General features: G+C 40.4%; 1 protein-coding gene across 12 annotated transcripts in view; it reads left to right on the top strand.

Annotated features, from left to right (window-relative positions):
- ATRX (ATRX chromatin remodeler) overlaps nt 1-26741 on the top strand; it is a 91875-nt gene that overhangs the window by 45087 nt on the left and 20047 nt on the right. For 11 of the 12 annotated variants that reach the window (XM_083596228.1, XM_083596229.1, XM_083596232.1 and 8 more), the window contains 13 exons: nt 2973-3066; nt 5356-5458; nt 8808-8987; nt 11535-11673; nt 11891-12000; nt 14066-14212; nt 14425-14602; nt 17545-17682; nt 18893-19068; nt 20757-20874; nt 23706-23836; nt 24123-24211; nt 24417-24583. In XM_083596228.1, coding sequence (XP_083452354.1) covers nt 2973-3066; nt 5356-5458; nt 8808-8987; nt 11535-11673; nt 11891-12000; nt 14066-14212; nt 14425-14602; nt 17545-17682; nt 18893-19068; nt 20757-20874; nt 23706-23836; nt 24123-24211; nt 24417-24583 — 1770 coding nt within the window. Of the gene's footprint in view, nt 1-2972; nt 3067-3259; nt 3289-5355; nt 5459-8807; nt 8988-11534; nt 11674-11890; nt 12001-14065; nt 14213-14424; nt 14603-17544; nt 17683-18892; nt 19069-20756; nt 20875-23705; nt 23837-24122; nt 24212-24416; nt 24584-26741 lie in introns of those variants that run through there. The other variant, XM_083596227.1, reaches the window with a different exon arrangement.

Below are 26741 nucleotides of genomic sequence, written 5' to 3'. Positions count from 1 at the left end.
AGAATTCTGTTGAATCAGCTGCTACTTGATAGTTGAAATCATGATGATGATGCCACATGATTCAGTATGCGAACTTAAGAACATTGTATGTCTTGAAATGATAAAAACATAGATTTAGGGGGTTCTCACCTTTTCCCAAATGTTTATTCTAATCTTAATTTAGAACTTTAAATTATCTTCCTGTTTTAGAACTAGCTTGCGCATCCCCAGGAGGCTCTTGACTTGTGTTCTTTGTTTGGGATGGGAGATTACTGTGGAAGAGGAAATCCCACTGGATGCGTGCCAGGCAACAGACACACATACCGTGCAATCCTATGTATATCTACTTGGAAGTATGTCTCGTTATCAATAGAGCGTACTCCCAGGTAGGTGTGTATGGTGTTGCAGCCTTGTTGGGCCTAACATCTGAGTAGACATTTCTAGGATTTCACTGTTAAGTAAGCTCTTTGGATTCTGGCCTTAATAAGTATTTAGAGGGCATGAATGCAAGCAGATTGAGACTGCACTGGTGTTTTGCATCCGGTGTCACTTTCTCTGTTTATTTTCTTCCATTTCTTCACAATTAAAAAAGAAGTTTTACCAAAGTCAGGTATTGTCTGCTACTGTTTGTTTAATTTTTATACAAATAAGATAATTACATTTCATTGTTCTGCCTAATTCTGCTGAACTGTTTTAGCATAAGTTTTATTTTGGATAGCACTGAAAATAATATACCTGTTGAAACAGCTTTATATCTTTACTCAGTAAGCACTAGGATGCCACCATCCTTCACTTGCTTGAAGGTAGGAAAAAATGAATTGCCTTCAGGCAAGTGGAGGATCATAATACCCACTTGGTAGTGTCCTAGTACCTCTGAAATACCTTACAGGTAAATATCAGCAGTATCTTCTGTACTTTTCTTAGCCCCTTTCCCCTGTTTTTTGTTAGAAACTCAGAAGTCCTAAACCCTCATTATTCTTCACCCACATTTAAATAATGAAATAAGTGTTTCTTCTGAAACATGCCAGTGTGTGATCAGCAGGTGGCACAGGTTCTACTTTTCTCTTTTTGTTATTTTTTGTAATATTGGACATATTTCTACAGTTGACTCGCAACTTGTGTGTGGGGGTGGGTACATTCTGGGGACGTAGTCAAAATTACATATAGTTAAAAAGAACCCCATTGAACATACCCACACGGCCACCCTTACCTTCTGGAGCCGGCACACTGAATGAGTCCTACCCCCTGAAGCAAGGCCCAGGCTCTGGAAGGTTCCTGCGAAATCTCTCAGGGCCATTTGAGTTCTTAGAAGAGCCTCCCAGAGCCTAGTAAGCAAATCTGAAAGCTTAAAAGCTCTTTGTGGCTGGAGAAGCCTGTGCAAAAAGAGCTTTTCAGCTCTTCACCTTCCATGCATTTGATTTGTGTGATTTCAAGTGGCCAGACATCACCTACCTAAAGGTTTTGTATTAATTTTTAAAGCCCTGAAAAGTTTAGGTCCAAGGTGCCTCAGGGGTTCCCTGAGTCCTTATGTCCCAGCTCAGTCACTGTGATCATCTGCAGTACCATTGTTTGTCATTCCCTGAGTTGGTGAGGCTTATTTGGCAAAAATGAGAAACTGACCATTTTGTGTCATTGGCTCAGTTCTGTGGAATACTCCTTTCGTGCAGGAGGCACACAAAGAAAGGTCTTAAATTATGATCTAAGGCAAGGGTGTCAAACTCAAATTCATCGGGGGCCGCATCAGCAGTTTGGTCACCCTCAAAGGGCCGGTTGTATCTGCCGATTGTAACAAGTGGAGGTTTCCTGAATGCATGTAAAGTGGAGGTTTCCTGTGTAGAACAGCCGGTGCCGCTAGAGGGCAGACGTTTTCTGGCTTGTAGGCTGCCGCGCATGCGCTGAAGAGGCGGCTTTCTTGTGTCAAAAAAAAAAAAAGCGAGAATAAAAGGTGAAGGCTGGCGGCCGGCGGCGGCTACACGGGCCACATGACGAGGTCTGGCGGGCCGGATTCGGCCCGCGGGCCTTGTGTTTGACACCCGTGATCTAAGGGTTCATATGGAGAGAGGCAGTCCTTGAGGTATAATGGTCCTGAGCTGCTGAAGCCTGTATAGGTTGAAACCAGTACTTTCCAGGCAATATATGCTCAAACCATCTTGCTTTGGTGAGCAATCTGGTCACTGAATTCTGCGCTAGCTGAAATTTCCAAACCACCTTCAGAGGCAGCTCTACATACAACTAATTTAATCTAACCTAGAGGTTACCAGAGCCTAGGCAACAAAAGTTAGGCTACTCCTGTTTAGAGAGGGGCACAGTTGGGCCACCAGCTGAAACTGTTGGAAGGCATGCCGCCCCACTGAGGCAACCTGTGCCACAAGTGACAACAGTGGATCCATAAGTATCCCCAAGCTGCAGTACTAGTTGCATCAGAGGGTGTGTAACCTCATCAAGAGCAGGCAACATCCCATCCATCCAGTCTAGGGAACCACCCACCAACAAGTTGCTCAGTCTTATCTGGACAAACCCCACATGAATCGAAGACAGTTAAAACAATTAAAAAACATTTAAACAGTCAAAATGTAGCAGTGGTCCAGTCTCTGCTTTTAACTGGTTCCACACTCCAGAGCTGTACATTTCAGGTGCAGAGGTTACAAGATTACTCCTGCTCTCAGCTGTGGGCTGGCTTGCGTGAAGCTGAGTATTTCAGAAGTTGCAAGGTTAGTAGCAGGGAGTGGGTAACACTGGTTGGTGAAAGGATTTAAATCTCTCTTATTACCCTCTCTCCTGTTTGCCCTTTGCCACAAACTGAATTCTCTTGGTTCCTGGACCAAAATAAAAAAAGTTGAAAATTTGCAAATTAATTGCATGCAAGCTGTGAGTCAACTGTACTTCTAGTGGCTTTCTATTAAAATGTTGATAAATGATGGTCAAGTACTTAACTACAAGTGTTTTGATACTGATGCAGCAATTATGATACCAATTTTTGTTTAACCTTAAAGTAAGCAGTGAGGATTCAGATAATTCGGAAGCAAATGAATCTGGAGTCAGTGAAGAAGTCAGTGAATCTGAAGATGATCAGCGTCCTAGAACAAGGTACTTCACTCTAAAAATATACTCTTGAGAGTTTGATTTTCAGCTAGGAACTATATTGCATATCTTTCTTTCTGGGGTGGGGGAAGATGTGAAAACTGAAGGATAACTCATTCAGTCCATGTTTTAAAGTAAACCAACCTGGTTTGCACTTCCCAAACTAGAATGCCGTTTTTCTGTTTTTAAACATCTACAGATTTTTGATGTAGGCCAGGGGTCTGCAACCTTTAAGAAAAAAGAGCCACTTGGACCCGTTTCTGAAGAAGAAAAAACCGGGAGCCGCAAAACTCGTCATTATAAAAATAACTTTTTTTGTCACTTTTTTATTATTTCTTTGTTTGACCCCTCAGAATTACTCCTCATAGAAATAAACGTTAAATTAACAAGTTACCTTTTTTTGTGTGTGTGTTCTTCACTCCCCTTCAAAACAGTGACCAGCGTACATGCCCCCTTTCAATGCAGTGACCAGTGTACATGCCCCTTACAATGTAGCGGGCGGGCGGGCGGGAAGGTGACGTCGGGACGGTGCCAGTATAGCGCCCACTACAATGGAGAGTGTCGGGGCGCACAATGCGCCTCCTCCCCTCTCTAGTATCCGCCCCGGAGCCGCGGCAAAGGTGTAAAAGAGCCACATGCGGCTCCGGAGCCGCGGGTTGCTGACCCCTGATGTAGGCCTTCGCTCAGAAAGGTTCCAAAATGCATATAAAATAACATGCCTTTCTGGACAAAATGCAAACCAATATAATGTGTCTTATTGGACTAAATGCAGATTGATATAGGAAAGCTGGATAAAACAGATTAATGAGTGATGAACACGTGTGAAACTGACACAGGAAATCCCCCACTCCACCCCAAAATAGAACAGAACTGGTCCATAGCCCAGGCAATGGTCGATAGGAAATCCCCAAGCCAGTGCATCAAACTTCATGTGAGGCTTAGCTAGTAAACCATCAGAAATGGATCAGACATTGTTTTTATTTGCCTTTATACTACTATTTTACTGTATACTGCAGTTCTACTGTTTTTACTGTCCATATTGCTTATAATGATCCTGCATAATGTTTTTATGTTGTAGATTTTAAAGAGTTTTAAGCAGTTTATCAATTCTAAAAATTTAATATATCTTCAGCTTAAGTTGTAAAACGGACAACCCTTAAATCTCTTCAGACCAATGTTCCTCTACTGCAATACATAATATTAGGTCAACAATTAGTCAACAAGGAGTTCATTAATATGAATACTTTACCACAAGTTTAGCATAGTATGTTCTACCTCTACTGCTGGAGGCAGCATGGATTTGAATACCAAGTGCTGGGTATCACAGGTGCTGGCAATTGCAGGTGAATATAAAGTGCTGGTGTTGCAGTTCTGTAGTGCTCGTGTTTTGCCTGCTGGCTTTCCACTGGAAAAGGGTAAAGGTAAAGGACCTCTGGATGGTTAAGTCCAGTCAAAGGCGACTATGGGGTTACGGCACTCATCTTGCTTTCAGGCCGAGGGAGCTGGTATTTGTCCACAGACATCTTTCCGGGTCATGTGGCCAGCAGGACTAAACCACCTCTGGTGCAGCGGGACACTGATGGAAGCCAGAGCACACAGAAACACTGTTTACCTTCCTGCCACAGTGGTACCTATTTATCTACTTGCACTGCTGTGCTTTTGAACATCTAGGTTGGCAGGAGCTGGGACAGAGCAACGGGAGCTCCCCCTATTTCGCGAATTTAAACTGTTGACCTTCCGATTGACAAGCCCAAGAGGCTCAGTGGTTTAGACCACAGTGTCACCCACAACCCTGCGGCTTCCCATTGGTACATCTGGCTAGTCACTGTGAGAACAGAGTGCTAAACTAGATGGGGCTTTGACCTGATCCAGCAGGGCTGTTCTTATGTTCTTATACCAAAACAGTTCATTGTTTTATAAACATTATTAAGGGATCATTAATTTCAAGTTTGTTGCAACTACCAGTTTCTTAATTCCTTAAGCAGGAGTGCATTCCTGGTTATCTGAGTCATTAGGTTTTTAGTAGAGCATAGGAAAAGAGGCCATCATCATAGTGCTTCATTATGAAACGTTGGTGCAGGTGAAACTAGAGGCGTTAATTAGTTAATAAAAAGGAGCAGAAACAACCGCTACAGTTCTTGTGTTCAAATTAATGCATGATATATTTAATCTTCTGGCAGAGGAAGTGAAAATGACATTTCCACTGTTAAGTTCAGTTTTGGATCTGTTGGTTTAGTAGTAACTGAGCAGAAAATCCATGAACAGAAGATCTGTGAATCCTCTTCAATGTTTCAGATCTGCCAAGAAAGCTGAATTAGAAGAAAATCAGCGAAGTTACAAGCAGAAGAAGAAAAGAAGACGCATAAAAGTCCAGGAGGATTCATCCAGTGAGAACAAGGTATTGCACAGAAATAAGTTCTGTGGCCTTGAGGATTTAGAGTGCACATGTCAAATAGCACCTCTCCCCACAGTAAAAGGCAAACTCCATTTAAACCTGAAGAGAGTTTCTAAAAAAAGTTTAGTATGGCAGAGGGATGGGTCAGCTCTTCAAGGTGAGTGAGGGAGTCAGAACTGTCATTCTGTAGGATGCTGTTAAGTCCTTTGCATGATCCTAAGAATCTCTTTTGATCCTGGCCTCTCTTTATTATTCTTGTGAAATAAATTACCATGACTTTATTTATATGCTGCTTTTCCACACACAAAAATAAAAAAGAGTTGCTCAAAGCAGCTTACACCAAGGAGAGCAGCAATACATCACAAAATCTAAAACCTCAGGAACACTTTCATATTAACAGGAAGACTAAAATACCAAAATAATGACAGAAGTAGCAGCATACAAAAGTAATATTTCTTTGCTGTATATATAACAACATTGAATTTAACCATGTATTTCCTGGTGGCAAAAATGACTGAACTTCACCCTGAATGTAGAAACACCATTCCTCACATTCCCCCTAATGTTTCAGCATCTTACAAGGCTTTCTTATAATTTTGGTGTTTTCCATGGGTGACAGGCCATCACATGGGTGTTGCTTCGCCACCTATTATCCAAGGAAATAAATGATTATAGAGTTGAGTTCAAGGCTGCTTCCTGCCCTCATTCAGTCCATTCCCTGCCTTCATCTTGGGGTGGACATGTTCAGCTTTACTCTTAACTTAGCCTCCCTCTCTTTGTACTTGCTGATCTTGGACCCATTGTGAGTTTTTCTAACTTGTGTGAGTGGTTGAGTGTGTTACTGTTTTTAAGCTTTCCTCCACCACTGTGTTTTAGCCTTTTGTTCCCTTTTTTAAAGTTCACCTTTATTCTGTGGTTTTTCTCCCTCCCCCGGCTGAATTTCTCACTATTTTTTCCTCACCTTGTTTGAAGCAGCCTAGCTGCTAGCTCAAGGCCTCTTTCTGTCAACCATCCCGGTCATGTTTTCGGCTCTTCACACTTGGTAAAACCAATGGTTCCTGTTGTCATACCAACTCTACTTCCAACTCTCAGCACAAGCTCTTTTATGTTCCTCTCACTATTGGTAGACATCCATTCAACATCTCAACGAAGAGGTCCCATTTCGGGATCCAGAAAGGGTTCTGATCATGCCAGATGCTAGTCTCTTAAGGTTGGGGGGAGGTCCATTGCCAGGGTGAGTTTTTAGAACAGCTGCCATTTGTTTGCCACACCTCAGAAGCCTCAGCTGCCAGAGTTCAGTGCAAGGTAGCAAGTAGAAGGGGCTCTGGGCATCAGCGCCCTATCTACCTAGCCCCCATCCCCTGATTATTGTTTGCCTTTCCTCCTCTTCCACTTCTGGCCCAGAATCTCAGGTAGCTGTGATTGGAATGGCCTCAGTACTGCTGGTGCCATTTTGGCCTGACAGCCTAGCATTTGAGTGGCGCCATCTAAAGCATTCTGGACTGCATAGGTGGTGACTACTATTCTAGCATCCCCTTGACCAACAGAAGATACCAGAGCATGTGGCAAACCATTCATGAGTGGCGCTGGTTTGAAGGTATAATTCATTTAGTGCCCATCCATGTTGAAATTCTTCTTGAAAGATGCCTCCCTGTTCTTGCCCCCTGTAGCACACTGCTTTCCATCTTAGGAGTCTTCACAAAGTGCTGCAAGCTCTCCAGTGGCTTTCTTTGAGCTTCACACTGTTCCTCTAGGAATTCGTTCCTTTAAGGTGCTCTTCCTCATCACCATCACATCAGCTCTGTGTGTTTCCAACCTGGGACCCCTGTCTACTGACTGGCACCTCTGTGTCTTCAAAGACTCTGTGGTTCTCTGAACCGATCCAACCTTCATTTGCAAGGGGAATTATTGCTTTTCATCACAACCCAGGGCAGTTTTTTGCCTTCTAAGTCATTCCCTTGATCTTTAGAAGGCATGGCACTCCCTCACTGTCCAGTGGACCTTCAGTTGAGGTGTATATTAACTGCACAAAATATTGTCTCCTTTCATCCACAGTCCTTGGGCAAGAAGGTCTCTCGAAGTGCAATAACCTGTTGGCTGAAAGCCTGTATTTCTTTTGGCTGCGAGTATTCTAATTTACCTGTGCTTTCAAATATCATAGCCCATTCTACTAGATCAGCTTTGGTTGTGGTGGCCTTTGCGACCAATGCCTTGCTTCAGGACATATGCAAGGCCACGGCATGGGTTACTTCAAAATCTTTTGCCCAGCATTACAAAATGGATAAATTTGCATATGCAGATGCTTCTCTTGGGTGGCGAGTTTTTACAACAGGTGCTTCTGCAGATCTAATTCATACATCCGCTGCTCCCCCCCCCCCCCCCCGCCCAACTATTGAGAATGTCTCTTTCGGTACATTCCATGTGATGGCTTGCCACCCATAGAAAGTGGACTATTGGTCTCACCTGAATAGTCAATTTCATGGATGTCACACCACCACAACCCCCCACCCCCTTCTATGGGTGGGCTGCAAATCTATGTAGGCTCTTTCCTTTGCCAAGGTCCATTTCTCTCGTCTATTGGTTCAAGTTTGTTTGTGCATGAGTTGACTTCTCTTCTTCCAGTATTCATTTTGTTAATCATCTGCTCTGGCTCTGTGTCATTCTCGTCAGAAAATGGATTGAATGAGGGCAGGAAGCAGCCTTGAATCCTGTTTTCTGCCTTGGACAATAGGTAGTGAACTAACACCCATTCAGGTAAGACAAATGGTTGGATTCAATTGGTAGTATCTAATAGAATATGCTTTGATACGACTGCCATATGGTAGTATTTTTTTGGTGGAGCTTCTGAAAGAATTAAATATGCCCCATGAAGAGTTTATTACTGCAACATGTTGCAATTACTGTACTCAGAATAAATTGTAGTTTGCCACTGTTGCACATCTTACTTTCGATTCCCTCCTTTTTGTCCTACACTGCATGGCAAGCCACTTTTGAAACAGGAGGACCTTCAAAAACAGTTTGTGTTGCAACTTTGGGGTATTTAGGGTGCTTCTGAAATACACTAAGGGCATCCTTGTTTGGTAAGTGCTCACGCGAATAAGTAAATACAATTGTGACAAACTAGCCATTCAGTTTTGAAAACTTCTTTTCTCATGCACTTTATTCAGCTACGGTTGCCGTGTATTGTACACTACTAATATTTGGCACCATTTAAAATAATATTAAGTAGCTAGGTCCATATTAGTGTCTTTATTTACATGACTATTCATTGTTTCCTTTTTATTACAGCACACATCAACATGCATGAAAATATGGTAGACTTTCAACCAGTATTTTCTTCTGATTTTGACAGAGTAATTCTGATGATGATGATAATGATGATTCAAAATCTCCCGGGAAAGGCAGGAAAAAAATACGGAAGATACTTAAAGATGATAAGCTCAGAAGAGAAACTCAAAATGCTCTGAAAGAAGAGGAAGAGAGAAGACGGCGCATTGCGGAAAGGGAACGTGAGAGGGAGAAGCTAAGAGAAGTACGTTAGCTTATTATATACAAAGGGCATCAGGGATTAGTCTGTTGTTAGCTTGGAACACTTTGGTGCTGGGGAATCTTAATAATCCTACCAGGTGCTGGTAGTACCTTGAAAGCACTAAGAGGGAATTATAATAGAAAACTTGAGTATGCAGTAGCATTTCCTGGGAAACGTAAAATGTTACAAACATTGCAAACGTATTCATTTATTATTATTACTCTTACCAACAATCTACTCTTTCAGACACATGCTTACGATATTTTTATTTACCCAAGCCCATTCTAGTTGATATTTTAAAACAATAGGTGTACTTCCAGGTAGGGCTAGGAAAACCTGTCTGAAACTGTGAACAGCCAGTTCTAGTTAGTGTTAACTATACTGAACTAGATGGCCCAGCAGCAATTGATCTCAAGTAGCTTCCTGTGTTCCTTTGGAGGACAGTTTTCAGCTGTCCTCCAGACCAGATGAATCCTCCCAAATAGCCTCCTTCCCTGTTTTGCTCATGGATGCCTTCTGTCAGTGGGGCAACACAAGCTGGATAGTACCCATGTGTGAAAAGTACAATAATGTTCAGAAAACACTTGTTGAATGTATTTAACAACTTTAAGAAAAATTACTCTTGATTATCCAATCCTTTGTAAAAACATGGAACTGTTAAGATTGTTGGTGTAATGTTTTCTACACTAACTGGTAGCAGCTCATTAAGGTTTCAGACAGAAATCTCACCCAGCCCTATGTGGAGTACTGGGGTTGAACACAGCAACATAGACATGCACATCATGTGTTATTCCACTGAACTATAGCCCTTGCCCTCAACAATGAACCCTTCAGAATTATTGCAGTTTTTTTAAATGAATTTTTGTAGAGGTATATTAGAAAATTTTACACAAAATGTATACATACAAAATCACAAACATTTGTATGAGGATAACAACTTGTCTGCTGAATTAAATGTAAATAACCATAAAAAGTACTACTGTCGTCATTCTCATTATTAGAGGTAATGTCATGTTGTTTGGGATACTGGTGGCCCAGGGAGACTATGAGCTTTATTGATATACCTAATGAAGAGAAACCATGTAACATCAAAACTAGCCCATATCACTTAATTCTTATTTATTTCATAAAATTTACACTCTGCTTGATTGTAAAGCACCTTAATGACTTGCCTGTGTTGGGACAAGAGTTCATATTATATTCTCCCCCCCCCACCTTTTTGTACCTTCTCTGCGGGCATAGAAAGCCCCTTCCAATGACTAGCTAGTTCCAGTTGGGCAGCAGCCGGTAACATCGCTAGTAATTCTCTATATTGAACTCCATTATTATTACCACTTCCAATCGAGAAGAGTGCTAAGACTGGATGTAAATCGAGGATTTGGTTGATAATTTTGTCTAGTTCAAAATGCCTTCCAAAGTTTTGGGGCAGTCTTGCAATGTGGAAGTTTTGAGGTTCGTTATCTTGCAGAGACCAATAATTAGGCAACAGGTAGCAAAGCAAAGAAGGATTTGTTCTTGTACAAGAATTGTGTCACATTCACTTCAGGGTGAATACAAGAGACCCCAGTTACAGGTTATTCACATATCCACAGTTCCTGTGTCACCCATTTGCAAGCGTCCCCACCCTAGTTTGTCCCACCTTAATGCAGTAGTTATAAGCCACCTTTACTATATATTTTGAGGGGACTTTCCACTACACCTCTCTGACCCCTCTAAGCCCTCCCTGTCTTCCTTTGTTTTTCTAACTTGCAGTTAGCATAATCTACTTTTGTGTTGATACTTTTCTCTCAAGCTTTAAATCTATGTAAAGCCAAGCACAGCCACAAGCATCTGCTAGCGACCTCGTAGCAACCTCTGCTTCACAATATTTGAGGTAGTGACCTCTGCTTCAGAGTATCTGAAGGAGTGTGTATACACACGAAAGCTCGTACCTAGAAAGCTTATATTTAGTTGGTCTTTTAAGGTGCTACTGGAATTGTTTTTTAAAAAATGAAAGATTTTTTTTAAGACTGTCTTAAGACAAAAATACTTGATTCTCTTAAGGGAGTTCTTTTTGGATCATCTTTTAATAATTTTTCTTTATCTTTCATCTTGTTATTTATTACGTCTGCTAGCTTGTGATTAAGAGATTTTCCTGTTGTTGCATGGAACAAATTATTTAAAGATGCAACTGCTAGCAGGTTAGAAGCAAGCATTACTGCATTCCCCAGAAACAGGATATAGCTTTAACCCAGGGCACTTTCATTTCTAGCTTAACTATTTATGCTTTAGCTCATTTCTTTTGACCAGAGTGCCTCCATTTTCCAACACTGTCCCCACACACATATGAAGCACCAATTTGCAGTTTTCCAATGAAGTCCATGACTATGATGCAAGCCTCATTTGTTGACTTGGCATGGAATGCTCCCTGTCAAATACAGAGTAGTTGTTTCATATCTTGGGATAAATCCATTTTCTTGCAACTTCACAATATTTATTCTGGTGTTAGCTCTGAGTAGCTTTGTTGTTTCTGTAACAGCTTGAATTAATTGCACACAAAAATCTTTCCAGGTGATAGAACTAGAAGATACACCAATGAAATGTCCAATTACAACTAAGCTGGTTTTAGATGAAGATGAAGAAACCAAAGAACCTATAGTACAAGTTCATCGTGACATAGTTACAAAGCTGAAGCCACATCAAGTTGATGGTAAGAAACTGTGACAGGAGCTTTGCCCCCAAAACTCTGGATTTCCATGAGTTTACCTTTTTAACTGGTAGGGTTAGAGAGTTGTTGCCATGTTCTGTGATTGCCATCATAAGCCAAAGCAAGAAATAGTGCTTGTTTATTGCTGATTTTTTAAAAAAATAAGTAGTGCAGAGTATTTAAAATTTCTATAAGGATCTTCTGAAAATATTACTTCTAGGTGTACAGTTTATGTGGGATTGCTGTTGTGAATCTGTGAAAAAAACAAGGAAATCTGCAGGCTCTGGATGCATTCTTGCCCACTGTATGGGTCTGGGAAAGACCTTGCAGGTATGTTTCAAGGATTTGCTGGCAGGGATAGAACTTGCTCATTCTAGCTTTGGTTAAAGCTGCAGCATCATGTAAATGTAAAAGCCTTCTCCCGACTGTTTGTGTGTGTATACCCATTGCCTTTTTTAGCCTTATTGTTATAGTTTCCATCTTAAGGCAATAATACAATGTCCAGTTTATTTGTAGTCGCTGTAGGGAGAATAGCCTGGTGCAGGGAGGAGAGATTTTATTACATCTCGATACCACTCTTCCTCCAAGGGGCTCAAACACTTTCCATGAAGGGTGGGTATCCAATTTTATCCTCTGAACAATTGTGTGAGGTTGGTAAGACTGAGAAGACAGCTTGTCCCCAAATCATCCAGTGAGCTTGATAGTTGATCTGGGAATTTGAACTTTAGCTTCCCCTGTGCTGATCCAACATTTTGTTTATACTACAGTGACATATTGCAGTTCATTCAATAGTTGTCAACTTTTCCCTTTTCTTGCGAGGAATCCTATTCGGAATAAGGGAATTTCCCTTAAAAAAAAAGGGAAACGTTGGCAGCTGTGGTTCATTCCCTCTTCAGTATGGGAATGTATACATGCCATGACTTTAAACACACACACACTGTTTGAAATTAGCCAGGTGCATTTTGCACCTGGCTATTGACCACTTGTGATCAAGTGAAGATGCCTGGGCACCATGATGGCACCTGATATCTCCACCATTAGGAGGTGCATGCCTTGGGATTATTGCATCTTGACTGTTTGCACGCACTAATATCACATCCTGTAGAATTCTATCCATTATATTTTATCTGCACAATCAGAATAAATTTCAAGAACCAGAACACTTTTTCTGTGCAGCCTGAGCAGGGGCAGTCATCATTAAGAAAAGAGGTAGGAATAGGCCAACATATAAGTGGACTGTCCCTGGATCAAGCTACTTTTCTTTAAGTTTTCAAAGTTCTTAACCTAGCTCAAGGTGGTCATCTGAACTAGCCAGGTGTTTAACTGAGAATCAATCACAGTCAGTCCATCATTTGAAAAGTAAGACCTTATAGCTGTCTTACGCAAAAATGGCAACTAGACATTCCATTTTGGGACTGTAACCTTAATTTGGCACCTAGCTCATATATCTGAGTTTCTAACACTGTGCGTGCGTGCACACACGATGTTACTTCTTTCAGAAAAGAACAGTGGCAGAAGCATAGTGTAGCTGTATTGATTACTGGAAGAATGTTCCTTTGTTTTACAATCATTGAACACCTAGCCCCTAAAACAATAATAAAAAACTAAAAAAGAAAATTGAGAAATAGCTCACAAAATATCATGGGCATGCATATGCCCATCACAGCCTATAGCATGAGTGATGGTTGGCTCCCTGTGATGCTTGTGAAATTTTGTTCCTTAAAGTCTCAAAGCAGTAGATGTGCTATCTTAGGGAAATACTGCATTTTTTCAGGTATAACAATGCATTCTGTACTGGGAAAATGCTGTAACCTTGCAGGGGAGAAAACATAATAGGAAAATATCAGGACGGCACCCAGTAAATGAGTAAAAGGCTATACATGTGTTAGGCTATACAGTCAGAAGGCTATACAGTCAGAAGTTTGGAAGGCTGAGTGTTTGAAGGGGGTATCTTTTGCCTCTCTGGGTAGCATTTTTCCCCCAACCTGAATACAAACAAAGTATACCTTTAAGTGCCAGAGTTTCCTTGGTTTTCCTACACTAAAGTTGTACATCTTGGAATGGATTAACATACTACACACAAGCCCCTTTTCACACACAAACATCTGGCAGTTAATTTAACTACCTAGAGAGAGATGATCCACTAAACAGCTATATTGGAAGAAATCAAAATTAGTTGGTTGCATAGCAAATACACACAGCAAGCTTAATACAAGGAGAAAGGCTTTGATTCACACACAAACCCCTAATAAATAATTCATTATGAAAATCAACTAGTTTTGCCCCATGTTAGTCACCACATTTTTTAAAAAGCATATTTGTAGCTGCTTTTTTCTTTATAAAAATGTGAAGACATATATTAAAGGTGATTTGTTTGACTTTCTCTCTCTTGAAGGTAGTTAGTTTTCTTCATACTATTCTGTTGTGCGACAAGATGGATTTCAGGACAGCTCTTGTTGTTTGTCCGCTGAACACAGCCCTGAATTGGTTGAATGAATTTGAGAAATGGCAAGAAGGCTTAGAAGACGATGAGAAACTTGAGGTATGTATAATTCACAATGGACTTCAGGGTACATTCAGTTTCAATCATGAAAAATTACATAATTAAGTAATGCAGACAATAACATTTGTGTTGAATGTGTGAGAAGTTTATCCATTGAGTATGAGCATTTTCAGTATTTAACATTCTGCAAGTACATTAATGGCATGTTTGGTTGGGGGTGGAAATTCAGGTTTTTTGTCTGTTTTCACAAGGTCTGTGAACTAGCAACAGTGAAACGCCCTCAAGAGAGAAGCTATCTGCTCCAAAGATGGCAGGATGAAGGGGGTGTAATGATCATAGGTTATGAGATGTACCGTAACCTTGCACAAGGGAGAAATGTGAAGAGCAGGAAACTCAAGGAAATATTTAACAAAGCACTGGTTGATCCAGGTAAGCCAGAATATTATGCAAATCGTTTTATGTGAACTGGTCATAATGATCAGATTGCTTTGATGCTTCCTCTGTTGCAGGGGACATTGATGGATAGGTAGTTCATCCATTACATATTTGGAAGCAGGTATGTGTAAAGTGGGTCCCTCTAGCAGCTGGAGTTCCACACACAAACACAACTCTGCAGTGTTCTGCAGCTTCCCAAGAGGAATTCCAACCATGCTAGAACAGAAGCATTGAAACCTGCTTCAGATTACACATGAAATGAATCTCAGAAAAGAGGAGAGGAGGTGGTCTCCCTTCTCCTCTTTTCTACACTCCCACCCCTTCTGCAATAAAATGCTGCTGTTTGGGGGTTCTGGAGAGTGGGGAAAGGTGTTTTTGCTTTCTGTTCTCGTAAAACATTCCTGTATAGTGCAGGAAGGGAAGTTTTTTGTACCTCATGGCATGCAACTCCCCAACTCTAACCTCATCATCGAGGATCATTTACTTTAAGTTGTTAGGAGTTGGAAGAGGCCACATATTCCCAGCTGCCTCCCATTCTCCCCTCTCCCTTCTCAATGGATACCTCAATATGTCATACGTCTTGGAAGCACACAGTCTTCTTGTCAGACTGTTTTGGGGTTTCATATTAATTCGTGAAACAATGGTGATGTGTGAAATGCTGCAACAATACATTTGGTGTTTCCTATTTTGTCGATCGTTTATATATGTTTGGTTGTTTATTTCTGTATTATGATGATGTTTCTGCATAAAATCTTAGATTGAGGATTGAAATCTTTCTCTGTAGCCTGTTGTATTTAATCCTTACTTTTTCTGTGACTATATTGTTGTTTTTTTAAACTTTTTTATTCAAAATTAGAACAAAACATACTATCCAGAAACATATCATCCTTATTTCCCCCCATTTTTCCTCCCTCCCCCCCCTTCCCACACAAAACCCACCCCCCCTACCCCCCAACTTCCCTCAGTTCCAGTCTTTGATTTCTCTAAGAATGCTGTTTTCTGCATGTTGCACAGTTGTATAGATCCTCAAACTATTTAGCTGATTATCATCAATAGAAAGGTTTATGAATGTTTATTCAAAGCCAGCCAAGCAGTCCAGTTTGCTTTGTTGCGTCTTCAAATACTTTGTAAAGGGTTCCCATTCATCTTTAAAGTCACAGTTATCCTTGTCCCGTAGCTTATATGTCAATTTTGCCAGTTCTGCATAGTCCATCAATTTTTCTTGCCATGATTCTTTAGTTGGGGTTTCTTCAGTCTTCCATCCTTGTGCTATTAGAACTCTCGCGGCCGTTGTCGCATACATGAATATGTTTTTCAGCTTTTTTGGCAGATCTTTTCCTACAATCCCTAGCAAAAATGCTTCAGGTTTTTTAACAAATGTTAAATGGAACATTTTCTTCAATTCATTGTATATCATTTCCCAATTTTTTAAAATTACATTACAATCCCACCACATATGATAAAATGTCCCTTCCTTTTCCTTATACTTCCAACATATATTTGAACAGTTTTGTACATTTTCCCTAACTGCACTGGTGTCGTGTACCATCTGTACATCATCTTCATGTAATTCTTCGGTAGGGAACAATCTGTAAATTTTAAATCAGTTTTCCATAATTTCCCCCAATCTTCCATCATAATGTTGTGACCTACATCTTGTGCCCATTTAATCATAACTGATTTTACCTCTTCATCTTTCGTCTCCCATTCTAATAATATGCTCTATGCGGCCTTCAGTAATTTCACTTTCCCTTCGATCACTTCCGTTTGAAACCTAGATCTTGTGTAACTGAATCCTTTCTTGCTGTCTTTTTTATGTGTTTCATATAGTTGTCGTTAATGTGACCAACTCTGAAAGTGGTCTTTGATCTCATCATAATCTCTTCATTTCCATTTTCCATCATGGTCTGTGACTATATTGTATCTCTGTGCATTCATGTGTACCAATGGAGTCCCCTGAGTATGTAGGACCTATTGCCTTGTTTACATTTTTGCTTTAGTTTCCCCCATATATTTGTCTACCCTCCCTCCAATACTTGAGGGTGCCTTGTCACCTAATGACTGCCCATCTACTAACATGTACCTGTAGGTTAAGGGTAATGTACTGAATAGATCTGCCAGGTGGCATTTTTTTCAGCTTGGAGAAATGGTTAACTGCAAGACATAGTTTTGTATAAGGTGTTGCCCATCTTGCTAACTTGACCCGGATATTGCTGAAAATTAATTATGGAGAACGATCATTTTTACAGGATTATATTCAAGATTGACTTTATTTCTAGGTTCCAGTAGATGGTGGTATAGCCTGGAATTATAAATGCATTTTGAGAAATACTGCTAGAGAGAATCTGCATGGTTAATTTCTTGGGACACTTTTCAAGGGAATTGCTACAGAACGCTGTGTTTTGTAATCCGTGGACCAACACATAATGTTCAATAAGCTGTTGGATCAAGTGATGTTGTTTCTTGCATATATCTATTAAAGTTGTGATTATCATGTTTATCTTGCCTTTCTGGCCTATAGGCATTAAAAACTACCAAAGGCAATCCTCTTGTTTTCTATTTGAGAAAATGCCAAGGAAAATCATAGCTAGTATGAAATACCCAGTAATCTTCTACCACGTTCAGGAGGGTCACATTATGCACATTGAAAAGCTGTTGCACATGAGCAGTTCCTTGCAAGATCTTACTTTGAGCACAGAGGTGCCATGGCAGTACAGGGCAGATAGAGAACTTCCCCCTTCCATCTGGACTCTCATGAGTGAATGTTTTGCCACATCAAAAGACTGCACATATGCTTCCCTTTTGTAGGTGTAGTTACCTCTGGATCAAAGTAGAAGTGGCAGTTAAGCTGCATGTTTGTAAGAAGCCTGTCAAGTATTTCTTCTTGGTATCAGCAAGATTTAAAGTAGGCTCCCCCCCGCCCTTTTTTAAACCAGGCCCTGACTTTGTCATATGTGATGAAGGACACATACTGAAAAATGAAGCATCTGCTGTTTCTAAAGCTATGAATTCTATAAGATCCAGGAGGAGGATCATTCTTACAGGAACTCCATTGCAAAACAACCTCATAGAATGTAAGTACAATTTGAGTTGGTTGCTGATGACCTGAATGGGTTGGGTATCATCCCTCAACACATGATGGACGCGGGAGAGCAAAGAACTCTGGGAGCCAGGTGCAGCCCCCTCAGTTTTTTCTTTCCTGCCTGAACATCTACTTTATATATGTCTGTGATTTCAGTAAAATAAAATTTAAAAGCCTTGTTAATATGAGGAAGTGAGTATTCCTGAAGCCTTGATTTTCTTCTTCACTTGTAATCCTCAGGTGTATTCAGTTATTTCCTTTGTCAGTCACACTCAGAGTAGATCCATTGAAATTATTAAACTTTACTAATTTAGGTCCAGTAAACTTACTGGGTCTACTTTCGGCAAAAATTGGTTGGATACAGTGCATGGTGTTTTTTTAAACATGTGCCTGTGCTTCACCTGTTATTACCTGCACAGTGTTACCACATTTATCAAGTTACAGATAGGTAGCCGTGTTGGTCTGCCATAGTCAAAACAAAAAAAATTTTTTTCCTTCCAGTAGCACCTTAAAGACCAACTAAGTTAGTTCTTGGTATGAGCTTTCGTGTGCATGCACACTTCTTCAGATACCTTTTGAATTCAGATAGCTATCTTCAGATAGCTTTTGAATTCACATTTATCAAATTATCAAATATGCCTGAGAGAACTTTGCTTAGGTTTAATCCCTGTCTTTGTTTAGCAATAGACTTCATGTGATTTAATATGGGTATGCAAGCATTGTATACTTACCGGGTTTGACATAGTCTGCAAAGCAGGCAAGGCTACAATCCTGTGCCATGGAAGGGCGGGATTCAAATGATCTTTTGTTTGGTCCCAATATGCATGCTCATGCACATATACTCTATTTGTCCCACAGAGTGTGCTCTCCCCTGTGTACCCAACTCCTGCATCTGCAATATGCAGACCGGAGGTCTTGAAAGGAAGGGACTGGAGTGCGTCACCTGCTCATAAATGGTGTGATTGAACTGGATGCCTGGAAGAGCTTTGCAGTAGGCAGAGAGGAGAGTCCTAGCTGGACCCTCCAGGGCTTCCAGAAGTATTAATGTATGCAGAGTACAAGATTGTAGTGCCCCTTTAAACAGTTTTCTTTTGAACTTGCTTGCCAAATAGGAAATGACATGGTGCATTTAAAAAATATTTCATGGAAGCTATTTTGGCATAGAAACCTATATAGCTAAAGTTTAATTTGTGGTTCCTTAGATCACTGCATGGTTAATTTTATCAAGGAGAATTTGCTTGGGTCAATTAAGGAGTTCCGAAATCGATTTATAAATCCCATCCAGAATGGTCAGTGTGCGGACTCTACCCTGGCTGATGTCAGGGTGATGAAAAAACGTGCCCACATCTTGTATGAAATGTTAAATGGATGTGTTCAGGTATGTGAATCTTTGTTTTTTTATTGCCTTGCAATTTGAGAGTTAAGGATTACTTAACTTTTAACAGCTTTTGAATTCTGTTTATTTGTATTGACCAAAGATACACTTCTTTCAGTTCTTTAATGACAATAGGAATTTGCAGAAAAAAGAAAAGAAAAATCACTATAAGTTGTCACAGTGGCTTATAATGGAGTATAGGATGCAGCTTTATGATTTACAAAATTTACTTATTTCATAAAATTTATACACTGATTGATTGTAGAAAACCTCAAAGAGTTTACAAAAGAAAAAAGAAAATTGAGTAAAAATAACAATATTTTAAATACTGTACATACAAAAGTTAAAATACCAAAACAGATTAAAATTACCTCAATGCATCTGGGTAGGCTTGTCTAAACAGGAAAGCTTTTAGCAGGCACCGAAAAAGGTTCAATGGGCAGGGAGTTCCAAAGTGCAGGTGTTGCTACACTATATGATTGGTGAGTTCTTAAAATTGTGGAACAGGTATTATGTGGCAGCTGTAGTAGTGCCAGTTCTGCCAATCAAAGTGGGCACATGTGGGGTGGGATAATTTCATACTTAAACTGCCCCCAGTTGTTAGGGGGTTTTATATCCTAATAATAACACCTTGAACTTGCTCTGGTAGCAAAGCTGCATTCAGTGCTGATCTCTGAGCACAGATGTTATATCCTGACAAGGCCTCACTCCTGTCATCGGTCATGCTGCAGCATTCTGCACTAACTGCAGTTTCCAGATCAAGTGCAAGAGAAGTCCAACATAGAGCACTTCAGTAATCTAGTATTGGAAGTAACCAATGCCTTAACTACTGTAGCCAGGTCCAGGAATGACTGTAGCTGTTGAACCAGCTGCAGTTGGTAAAAGGAACCTATAGCCATTGAGGTTATCTGAACCTACAGTGTCAGAAGCACTTCAAAACTGAACTTCAGGGAGAGTGTAACTTCATCCAGAGTAGGCAACTGATCAATTTCTCAGACATAGGAGCTGCTTGCCCATAGTTCTTCCATATTGCCAGGATTCAAGCTCAGCTTGTTTTCCCTCATCCATTTCACTACTATGCCCAGGGACCGCACTGCCTCTCCTGATCCAGATGTTATGGAGCAGACGTCATTCATCAGGGCAAACCAGGGTGACACAGTCTCGTGGCCAGGCCTGAACCCAGATTGGAATGGAGCTAAATAATCTGTGTTCTCCAAGAATGCCTCCAGCTGCCCCACCACAGTGCTATCCACCACATTCTCTAAAATGAGGGTGGGGGTATTGGAAACTGGCCAATAGCTATTCCAATCCAAACGGTCCAGGGCTGATATGTTTAGGAGCAGTTGCAGCACTGCCTCTTTCAGTGCAGCAGGGACCACCCCTTCACTAGCAAAGTGTTCATCACACTCTGCACCCAACAAGTCACCCCACCTCTGCTGGATTTAGTAAGCCAGGAGGGACAGGGGTCAAGGGGGCCACAAGGTCGGACACATGGCTACCAGCAAAAGAAATTATTATGTGATAAACATTTGAATTCTGGATTGCGGATTCCTACATTATAAATGTCTTTCACCAAGTTTTGTTTTCTGTAGTTTAGATTTTGGAGCTGTCCAATGTTTAGTTGGTTTGCTAATTGTACTATTCTATAACAATATTCTATGGCACATTAAAAAAATACTTACAATTTGCAGAGGAAAGATTATACAGCATTAACAAAGTTCCTGCCACCAAAATATGAATATGTTCTGGCTGTTAGAATGACTCCTCTTCAGTGTAAACTGTATCAGTTCTACTTGGATAATCTAACAGGTAAGTGCTAGTCCATTATCACTTTGGGCTTTATTTTATTTGATTCCATTGCATCCTTGAGCTCTATGTGTGGATGCAGGTCTAACTGTCCAGAGGCTTTTTGCTGTGACAGTTTTGTTAAATTTCTACACTAGCCTCAAAGTTTAGACCCTGCATGTGAAATGCTGCAGTTTCTGTGTTCAGCCGGCATTCAGGGGAAAGGCTGCTTTGAAAGTTTAAGTCAGTTATTGTCGTCAGATTTTAATGCCAACAAGGAGCTGATCCATGGGATCTTGTTGACGGTGTGTGGTATGGAAGTGGATTTGCACTTATTCGCTGGACCCATAGGTAGCCCATGTGGGCAGCACATTTTGATAATGCCTATTAGCGAAAAATTGAGTGTGTGTAATCCAGGATTGCACGATCAAATCCCTCAAGGCAGTGAAAGGTGGTCAAGGTATGAAAAACAACTGGGTATGTTTAGCCTGGACAAGACAAGACTGAGGGCTCTCGCACAGCAGAACCTTGATTTTCTGCCCCAGAGGACAGAACTAGGTCTAATTGGCTTAGGTTATAGGAGAATAGATATTAGTTGAACGTGAGAATATATGTCTTGTCAGTAAGAGTAGCTTGGCAATGGAACCAATGAGCTAGAGAAATTGTGGGATTTCCCTGGCTAGAGGTCTTCAAGCAGAGGCTGGACAGCCATCTGTTAGGAATACTCTAGGTCAGGATTAACTATATTAGGAAGAGCATTGAACTAGATTGTCTCCAAGGTCCTCTTCAGTTTATTGGGCTTGGAGAATTCTCTGTTTAAGGGCTGCCTTAGATCATACTGAACTTCCATTCATATGGGTTTCCCTACCCCTTGTAGAGTGTATCTCTATATTATATTTGGACTCCTTTATTGTTGTGCTGGTGATTGAGTATGAATGTATCCAAGACTGGTAGTCTTCCTGCACTGTTGCTGCCACTGATGGGAGAGTGCGGAATGAAGGAGAGGAAATCTTTCTCCATTCCCCCCCTCCCTCTGTCAGCAAGGTTGCTGGGGCGGGGGGCAGGAATGGGACAAGCTCTAAAATGATTCAGGGTTGGGGTTGAGTGAACTTTTAAGGGCATGAGAGGAGGGGGATTGGAAAAGCTATGGGGGAAGGTGGGCTGAGCAAAGTGTGAGCAAAGTGTGACATACTGTGAGGGAATGGGGGGAAGGATATTATGGGAATGAGCTCTGAAAGGGAGCTTGAATTTTTGGACAAGCTGTGAAGGGAATGTTTTTGTAGGGCAAGGTGTAAAGGGAGAAGTTGAGATGTTAAGTGAGGGAGGATTGGACGAGGTTTAGTGGGAGCAGGGTTGGCCAGCAGTGTTAGAAACTGCGATAGAAAAGCTAGAAACCAAATGGCTTCTGGGACCTGGGTTGTGGGTGCCAAAACAGAATGTCTAGTTGCCACTGGGGGGACAGCAACACTTTATATTTATTATTGTGATAAGCGTGAACTGATAAGCAATTCACATAAGTGACACATTGTTAATATCACATTTTTAGCAGAAATGGTTAATACATGTTTAATTTGCTGCTGACAATAAAAAATTGGTACCATACTCCAGTTTCCCAAGCTCTCTACGCTTTTTTTGTTAAATTCCTTAACATATTGTCTATCTTTAAAATATACTTTGAGGCTTCAAAGCACATACATGACAGTAATCCTTGAGTGTCAGCCAGGCACAAAAAAAATGGCACCCAGTCTTTTGGGGGTGCTCACAAATGGAGAATCTTTAGACGCAAAATGCTCCTGGCACCCTGCTAATTTCAAACCCTCTTGGCCAGATGTAAATGGAGGGGGCTGGCAAAAAGGGTGTGCGGGCTGGCAGGGCTGGTGAGCAATGTGAGGAGGAGTGGCAAGCCCAAGTACACCAATATGCACAATTAAGAAGGAATTGTTACATTTTTAAGATGTTGGGAAAAATACCACCAATATACTGAATGTTGCACAAGCTAAAGTATTTTTATAGCATTTACATACTCAGAATTTTTGAGGCACTGTAGATAAGCTAATTCATTATTTCTTTGGGTTTATTTCCATAATCTCTGCCACTTAGGGAATTGTTAAATAGACATTTTATGTTGTTTTCTGAATTAGATTTATATCTCACCAGTGTTGCTGCTTAATATCCAGAAAAGCTATACTTCTCTGATCATTATTGAATAACAATTATAGACCACAGCTTAAAATGTTAAGGTCCAATAATTTTAACATTTCTGATACTTAAAAACACCATGTTTATAGACTTTCTTATAATTTGCAGCCCAGACAAACATCCGTCAGGGATATAGTATTCAGTTTTATATTTTTAAACCAGGTTTAAGTCCATAGAAATAAAGCTGGCATTTAGTTAAGATAGTAAAAAGAACTTTCTGGATCAGGGCAGTAGGCCTTCTAGTCCTACTAATGAGCCCTGCTCTCACAGTGGCCAACCAGATGTCTGTGAGAATCTTGCAAGCAAGACCGAAGCGCAAGACCCACCCACTCCACATGGTTTCCAGAAACTGGAATTTAGAAACATATAAGCTCCAAAACTTACTGCCAAGAAATTAAACAGCATGTGTGTAGATATGTTGTTACAGATTATTAAATATGAGGAACAGCAGGAATTATAAAATTTTAAGAATTTAAGCAGAAGAAAATGTTGATTCAGTCATTTAAATAACTTCCTCTGTTACAAGAGATGTATCTGTGGAAGAAGCTTGTGAGAGAGAGAGGAGGGCAGGAGAGATGTATTTTTAAGAAGCAAATGCTAATTTGGCTTACTTCAAGTATGAATATTTTAGTTTAACTTCTGAACTCTATTGTCAGGTGTCGGCAACAGCAGTGAAGGTGGAAGAGGCAAAGCTGGAGCTAAGCTCTTCCAAGATTTCCAGATGTTAAGCAGAATTTGGACTCATCCTTGGTGCTTGCAGCTGGACTATATTAGCAAAGAAAATAAGGTAAATCACATCTGTCTGTCTCTAATGAAAGCTTCAGTGAGACATGCCAAGTCCTAGACAGTTTCACTGAAATAATTGAAATTTATTTTCGGCATGACAGCTAGTTATTTTTTTTAATATATTTTAGTTGTAACTGTTAACCATTTTTCCTATGTGTTTTGTCATTACCAAAATAGTCCCTTGCTCACCCTGGCATTGTTCAGATGAGTGAACAGATGTTCTAAACGCTTAAGCAAGGACAGCTAAACTTCTCTTCTAAAAATATGCAATTTGGTGTTTTGTTCAGGGCTATTTTGATGAAGATAGTCTTGATGAATTCATAGCTTCTGATTCTGATGAAACATCAGTGAGCTTAAGCTCTGAGGAAGAGATCAAGTAAGTTGAACCGTTCCACATAAACTGTAAATGTATTTACTCTGAGCTGGTGAAATTTGTGTTTGTTGTAGAATTACATTTTTTAACAACAACAACAACAACAACAACAACAACAACAACAACATACAACCCCCCCCCCAAAAAAAACACCCCAACTTTGCAAGGTTTTTTTTATAATAATGAGCATCAAATGTTATGCTTATAGGAAGAAAAAATCGAAGGGTAAAAAAAAGGAGAGTAGCAGCAGTGAAAGTGGAAGTGATAATGATGTTGAAGTGATTAAAGTCTGGAATTCAAGATCTCGTGGAGGTGGAGAAGGAAACATAGAAGAACCAATAAACAATCCTCCAGCCATTGCAAAGACAGATGAAGGTAATGAGGGATTTCAGCTAAATTTCAAAATTTAGACACCATTGCAGAGGAAATTCACCATACAGGACTGGAGTAGAAACGATAATGTTGGGTGTCCTACTCTGAAGCTCACTCAAAATATCAGCTTATTATACAGTGGTATCTCTGGTTATGTACTTAATTCGTTCCGGAGGTCCATTCTTAACCTGAAACAGTTCTTAACCTGAGGTACCACTTTAGCTAATGAGGCCTCCCGCTGCTGCTGTGCTGCCGGCACGCGATTTCTGTTCTCATCCTGAAGTAAAGTTCTTAACCTGGGTTAGCGGAGCCTGTAACCTGAAGTGTTTGTAACCTGAAGTGTTTAAAAAATGTTTTAAACAAAGTAAATCAGTCAGTCAAAAAGTACTTATACGACACCTTTCTGGGTAAAGCCCTCCCTCAGTAAAAAATATTATTAGTTTGATGTAAGTTATGCTTCCAAGTAATTTACAAAACTTGAAACACTTCCAGTGCAGGCCCATAATGATCTTCTTTCATCCATACAACTGTGATTCATCCTGCATTTTAAACACTGCCTTTTCAGCTCTCAGAAGGGCCCACAAAGCTTAGATTAAATCAGCACAATCAAAATGTAAATCATACAAAATCAGAGAGGGTTAAAACAAGCCGGTAGTTGCATAAAGGTAGTAGTTTCTGTTTCTGGGGGTGAATGGTTTTTGAAAGGCAGCTTATGAATCTATTAAAGTAAAATAAACCAAAGATGGAAGAGAGATGTTTTTACTACCTTCCTGAAAGCAATTAATGGGGAAATCATTCTGATTTCTCTTGGGAGGTTTTGGTGCGATGACTGAAAACATTGCACCCCATATTCTCAGTGGCAAAACACATAGCAAAGCTTCTAAGGGTGAATGCAGTTTGTAGACTTGTTCATGCAGGAACAAAAGGTCCTTCAAATATCTGGGTTCCATCCATCTAAGAATTTTATTGGTATTAAGTAGCATTTTGAATTGGGCCTGGAAATAAACTGGAAACCAGTAAAAATTAAACAGGAATGTAGTGTCATAAGGTCCAAAAAGCTGACACCAGAGATTAGTTGGGTCACCTGATTTTTCACCAGCTGTAACTTTTGAATATTTTTAAAAGGCAACCTGAAGTAGAATGTGTTAAAACGGCATTAAAGCAATTTTTTAAACTTCCAAAAGGACTGCTTGAGAGAGGATTGCAGAACTGTCCCTTGCAGCTTCTCTCCCAGCTGAACTAACATTTGATAATTGCAGCTTCTCTAAGGAGAAAAATGTCTAAAGGTGACAGATTGTATGGGAAGGGCTGGTGGGTAGGGAAAAGTTGCATACATCCCCCCTCCTTTGCACCCCTTTCCTCATTAGAGATACTATTTAGTATGTGCTTGGGACAGATAATATGTTTAACTTTTCAGATCAGCCAGAATCCCTCCTAGTTTGGCTTTGAGACTGGAAGCGCATTAAAATTGAAGATGTAATCAAAGCATCCAAATGACAAAAAGCAGTCCGTAGCAGGTACCAATGATTGCAGGTACCAGGGAGCCAAGCAGATGAGGATAGTTCAGTGAAAAGCAAGTCTGGGAAGGTGTTTTTTTTTTGGGGGGGGGGCGTTATGGCTCATGCATATGCTTTTAGGATTGTGATCAAGGACTGCAATCTAAGGCCTTCTTTCTAGGAAGTGCAATCTATTGAACTCAGTCTGCCAGTCAGGCTGGAGAGGTGTATTAGGTTGGGAGCATTACAAACAATTCTGTCTTAAAATTAGCTCTCACTTATATGAACTCTGTTTTCTTTCCCCACACTATCCAGGGCCTTAAGATGTTACTTGATTGCTGTATTCCATATGCCCTTTGCATTCCATACAAGGGAGGTATGGAGCATAGCAACATGAGAACTGGCCTTTTCATTGTTGACTCTTTACATGTGGAATGCTTTCCCCAAGGGTGCCATCCTTATCGGTTTTCAGACATCAGGCAAAAAAATTTCACCCAGGCTTCTTACCTTTAATTTGGAGAGCATAAGGTATATTTGTGCCTTGATCATCTTAATGTGTATATCTTACTTTTAGCAAGTCTGTGTTTTGGACTACCAGTAAGATAATACAAGGAAAGAATTCTGTGGAGGAGCATGCTGCAATTAGTAACCATATCAAAGTTTTC

Source organism: Podarcis filfolensis, assembly GCF_964270895.1.
Source record: "Podarcis filfolensis genome assembly, chromosome: Z".
Classification (NCBI taxonomy): Eukaryota; Metazoa; Chordata; class Lepidosauria; order Squamata; family Lacertidae; genus Podarcis; species Podarcis filfolensis.
This window is presented reverse-complemented; position numbering and strand designations above follow the sequence as displayed.